A 5,538-nucleotide genomic window follows, 5' to 3' on the forward strand; every position below is an offset into this window, starting at 1 on the left:
GTAAAATTTTAGAATGTTCACTGTATCTATTTTCAATTTAAATAGAGACCTCAGGTTGTAAGACTAAAATGAGAAAATATCACACTATGAAAATTCTTAATATCTGTTCAATCTCTAAGTATGTAAATCCTAGTATGATCTGATAGTCTTGCACATATTTTATGAAAACTGAGTACAAAACGTTGTCAGGATGAATGCACTTTAATGCTTTAAAGTTTAATCTCACGAATCTCAACAATCAAATGATTCCACTTGATTTATATATGTACATTTTATTAGAATTCTTCAGAACTGTCAACAATTGGACAACATACAGGAATAAAACACGTGAAACACCAACATCCTTTAAACTTACGCTGCTTATGTATTTACACATAAAGTTACTGTATATATAAAAAATATTTTCAAGGACTCATGGGCTTCGGAATATTCAAAAGACATTATTGCTACATTTCAATATTTACAAAAAAAGCCACAAAATAATTTCAAACATTAAGCCACTGCAAAGAAACATCTGATGTAAGAAAAAATTATAAAAATATAAACTTTCAAGAATATTCAAGACAAAACTCTCAATGAAGTGCCCCTGAAGTACCTAGACATCTATAACTAACAACCACTTTTCTTACTATAATTGAAGTCAATAGAAACACAAAGGAATTTTTCAGACAAAGTATGGCAAACAACAATCTCTTGGGTGACAACACAACCCCAAAATCTGTTAACTTTGGAAAGGTGCGAGAGCATAGAACTCCAGTGCAAATGATTACTTCCAGATAACGGCCACAGTTCTCTAAATGTAGTCTAAGAAACATAGAAGGGGGAAACCATAAAGGCAGCATACCTGAATCTTTCAAGACAACACACAAATTCTGCCATGTACACATTTGCCTTTTATATTGGGCAGTGAGGAAGGAGTTTTTTGTTTTGTTTTTTTAAAGAGGTAAACTACAGTAATAATGTCCAGGCTGCATTCTAAAGGATAAAATTTAAATGTTTCAGTGAGACAGTAGCATTATGGAAGGTCTAAGGAACAGGTACAGTAAGATAAGTCTAAATAACAGAGTGCATTGAGTGCAGGTGGACTGCAAATACATAGGGACTGATGCCTTCCACTTCCTCCGCACCACTATGGAAGCTTCTGGTAAGCTACTCTAGATAGCTATGTGAAAAGAAACAAGAGCAGTACTAATAACGAAAGCTAAGTTACTTTTTGGGTACAAAAAGACCCTCTTGGACTCAGGGCAAAAATAACCCTCCAAATATTTGTCTACACGCATACAAACGTACACATACATATATAGATACTGGCCCGGCGTCCAGGACATGCCTGTGAAGGAGGCTGAACCTAAACTTTATTTCCTGCTACGTAAGAATCGAAACTAAGACGGCAGTGTTTTCTCACTTCTGTGGGAGCCATGCAGTGAATCAGTAACTTTGTCAAACAGCATCAAATCCATTGAGTACAATGCCATTCTGAAGCTGATAGACTTGTTCTGCAGAATCTATAGAATAAGTTCATCAGCTAAAAGAGGAGATTTTTAGACTGTGCTTTGTGGTTACACTGTTTCCTTAAAAAATGGTATAAACTGTTTCCTTCCAACTTATATGGCTCTTAATCTACTTCTATACACAATGGACATAATGCCAGGGTTGTATACAGAAACAAAACCTTATGGTGTTTTCCTCTCAAATGTATGAACACGGACAATTTATAGATGCGTATATACAAGTTCTGGCTAGGGAGGCCTTCTCTCCAATTCAACGCTCTAATAGCAAACTCTATTTAAAAACCAGGTCAGTAGTATAAAAGCTCATGCAGTGGTCCACAGAAGAGCATCTTTTGTTCACACTTGGGGATCATTTTTTTTCATGGCCTATGTCTCATTCCCAGCATGAAATACCAGATTTCTTAAGCCCAGGTGTTCATACTCTGTCCTTTGTTCTAATGATGTTCTGTTTTCCACATAAAGGACTTCGATTTTCAGCTTCTAATCTTGTTGCATCATCATAGTACTATGGATGGTTCTGAAGGCCAAACGTGATTACTACCATTTATTCAGGTAAACTATCAACCATATTTTTGGGCAGAACTGGAGGAGCCTTGGAAAGGACTCTGGCCCCCAGCCCCATACCTCCCTCTCTTTTTCCAAATCAGAATATTTTCTGTTCATGGTAGGAGCTACTTTGCTGTTGGGAATATATACAGTTCGAACCTTTGCAATAAGATGGTGGCTGATGACAAAAATCATCAACCACTAAAGTGTGCTCAGAAAGACAGGATTGCAGTGGGGTGCCCACTATCCTGGAGTTGGATGCAAGTCAAAAGAAAACAAAATAACCATCATGGAAGCCGAAAGAAGAGGAGATCATTCCTGGAGGGGTGACCCAAACACTCATTCTGCTCAGACGTCGTCGTGCACAAGCAGAGGTTGGGAGGAGGAAGCGGTGCTGCCGACAGAATTGATCCGCACTGAATGGTCCACCACAGGCTTCTGTCGGTTGGGGCTGCAGTTTGCTAAGTTGGAGTAAATCTGGGGAAAACAAGCGCATAGTCAATACACCAGGTCCCTACAATGAACACAGAAACAAAAGGCATACTTACAGTGTCAAGATCACCACTAACTGATGGAAACTCTTAAGAGAGAAGTGGTTTACAAGAACTTTATGGCCAAAACCCAAGTCATACTGACAAAACAAATATAAGCTTTGTTTTCCCCTTCATTTTTCCAAAGGAAATAACTTCATACAAGAAGTAGGGACAAAACATGCACAAGCTTAGCTCTTCTAATGGGGGACACCAGGGAGCAAGCACTATCGAACTTATCTAAAAAGGCTTGTAAATCTCTAAAGCCAACTACAACCCAACCACCAATGTAATTTGCTGAGAAACCCATGGCCCTTCCAGGGGTCTCCTGTCAAGAATCAAAGTAACTGGGTAGAAAATGCTGTTTAAGTTGAAACATGCTTTGACACCCAGAAGAACAAGCTTTAACCCCAAAATTATCAGTGGTGTGCTATTAGGAAAGAAAAGATAGCTCCAAGCACACAGCCCAGTAAAGAAAGCAGCTTAAAAAAATCAGAGTCAAAGTATCACTAATTCTTCCTTAAAAGCAAGCGAGGAAATAATGGATTTGAGTTTTCATTCCCCCCCACTTCCCAAATCACTGGGAGGGATCTCCCAACTTCAAACAGCTCTTCATTCTATATGGCTTGTGGGCATGACAGCTATCTGCCATTTTCTGGCTATGCTTGTTTGATCAGAAAGCTTATTTTACTGTAGTAACAAGCTGTCTTTTCTATGCGTTTATTCTATTCACATCACCCCAACCCTCCAAAGGATGAATGGCCCTGACATGTGAGAGGGAGAAAATACTGACCCCATGACCAGCATTTGAGATAGGGGAGGAAACATGGTAAATCCTTACGGAAACTTCTACTTCCACTGAGTACAAAACTCTCCACCCTTCCCCCTCAATCTCACATCCTTCTTTGGCTCAGAACAGGAGGGCTGGGCAGAAAGAACTGGTTTCCATTGCTTTACTTCCCCTACCTGAAGCCCAATTTGCAACCTAAGATGAGGAGAGAAGGGGTTGGGAGGTTAGTCCTCACCTTGAAAACCTGAGGAGGAAGACACATCTGGAACTGGGAGAAGGGGGATTCTTTGTCTGGCCAGAGTATACTCACATGGTTGGTGCTCTCTGAAATCTGCTTCTCAATTAGCTGAACAATTTGCTTGAATGTTGGTCTTTTTAGGGGATCCGCATCCCAGCAAGTCTTCATTATGTCATACCTGCAAGACAAGGGCCATTTACTATCCCTCCTCAACACCCTCAGTCTGTTTTCAAATGTATGGCATCCAGCAACTTCAGTAATAATTCCAGGGCTATGCAACTGGACATATGGACTGACATATGGATAACATAAAACACTGCATGTATGAAATGCTGCTGAAACTTTATTTTTGGTGACAAGAGATTATGAAAATAAACTACAGAAATGACATTTGACCCAACGTGTCATAAAGAAACCAAGTGACGTTTCAAACTGTGTTATGAAAACCCTCAACGGTTTCTGTCTTTAAAAGAAAATAAAAGGAAAATGTGATCTAAAGGAAAAATTTTTCGACCCTTACATTTCAGCAGGTGCATGTTCAGGGCTGAGCATCCGGAAGCCTTCCTTGATCATCTTGTAGAACTTAGAATCGACTGGCATTCCAGGATAAGGGCTGCTTCCTGAGACACAGTTTGCAAAGCAGTGTTAATCACAAGGAAGCAGGACACTAATGAAACCTCAAGAAGATGCTCTGAGTCTAATGAGGGTGTCTTTGGCAAGGATCATTTTACCTAAAGAGAATAGCTCCCAAAGAAAAATCCCATAGGACCAGACGTCACTTTCAAACGTGTATACACAATTGAAAATGCTTTCAGGTGCCATCCACTTCACAGGTAGTCGAGCCTGTAATGGAAGCACAACAGAGTCAACAACGCTAATTCAGAAGCTCAACAAAACTGAACAGAAGATATTCTTACAGATGCTGCTGTTGCTGAAATGTGGGGTGATAACTTAAGTACCATCTCACAAAAACCTTTTACCTATATAATCTCAGATGATCCCAATCACCTCTGAAATACATGGCTCACAAGTTCATTATCCCCATTTTAAGATGTGAACACTATGTCAGTACGGCATGGAGATTAAGAGCACAAACGTCAGAGACAGCCAGACATTTTAGCTCTGGCTCTATCATGGGCCTTAGGTAATGCAGAGATTTGTTAGTTTCCACTGAATATGTCCCTCTCCTTCCTTAAAAACAGAAACATGGCCTCTCACAATTAGGACTACATTTCCCAGCCTCCTTTGCTGCTAGCTAGCTGTAGTCAGGTGACTCGGTTTTGGCCACCAAGTTGTAAGTGCTGTATGGCAGCTTCAGGAAAACCTCCTTACAATACAGCTGGCATGTGCCCTCTGCCCTCTCTTCTGTAGCGCAAGGGCCTCCTGCCTTCTGGATGTGATGGCTGGCTATCTACCTGGTGCTCATCTTGGACCATGCACATGGGGGTTACACCCAGGAATGGCTATGCATGGAAAGGAAAGACTTGGCCCAGGTACTCCATGGAATCTTTATACCAATCCTGGCCTGCTATCCTTAGACTTCTTTTATTTTGGGTTTTCTGTCAAAACCCAAAACTCTAATACACTGGGGAAGTCACTAAAATATTTGTAATTAAACCTCCTAATCTTCTGTAAAACAAAATGAACACTTTTAGTTTTATGAATTGTCCTCTATGAATTTTATGAATTGTCCCATTAAATAAGACAATGTGGGTAAAAATGCTTAGCACCACCTGACTCAGTGCTATCTGAAAAACTGCCTAGAATAAAGGCAAGTACCCAATAAACAGTAGAGGCTTGTGATCATGACTCTTTGGAGAACTCTCTCCATTAAAGTTGAGCTGAACTTTCTGTAACTATTCCTCTTAGATGCATTCTGGATTCCCAATCTTAATCTGCCATAAAAGCTAAATCAATCCTTCA

The 5,538-nt window shown here is 40.0% G+C and overlaps 1 protein-coding gene across 4 annotated transcripts in view; it reads right to left on the reverse strand.

Moving 5' to 3' along the window:
* Positions 1 to 252: 252 nt before the first annotated feature.
* KIT (KIT proto-oncogene, receptor tyrosine kinase) overlaps positions 253 to 5,538 on the reverse strand; it is an 83,071-nt gene continuing 77,785 nt past the window's right edge. For all 4 annotated transcript variants that reach the window (XM_017878648.1, XM_017878646.1, XM_017878647.1 and 1 more), the window contains exons 18-21: positions 4,347 to 4,458; positions 4,136 to 4,235; positions 3,688 to 3,793; positions 253 to 2,534 (exon numbers count right to left, since the gene is read on the reverse strand). In XM_017878648.1, the coding sequence (XP_017734137.1) occupies positions 2,406 to 2,534; positions 3,688 to 3,793; positions 4,136 to 4,235; positions 4,347 to 4,458 (447 nt within the window). In that variant the 3' untranslated portion in view covers positions 253 to 2,405. The remainder of the gene's footprint in view (positions 2,535 to 3,687; positions 3,794 to 4,135; positions 4,236 to 4,346; positions 4,459 to 5,538) is intronic.

Source organism: Rhinopithecus bieti, unplaced genomic scaffold (assembly GCF_001698545.2).
Source record: "Rhinopithecus bieti isolate Rb0 unplaced genomic scaffold, ASM169854v2 scaffold_11842, whole genome shotgun sequence".
Classification (NCBI taxonomy): Eukaryota; Metazoa; Chordata; class Mammalia; order Primates; family Cercopithecidae; genus Rhinopithecus; species Rhinopithecus bieti.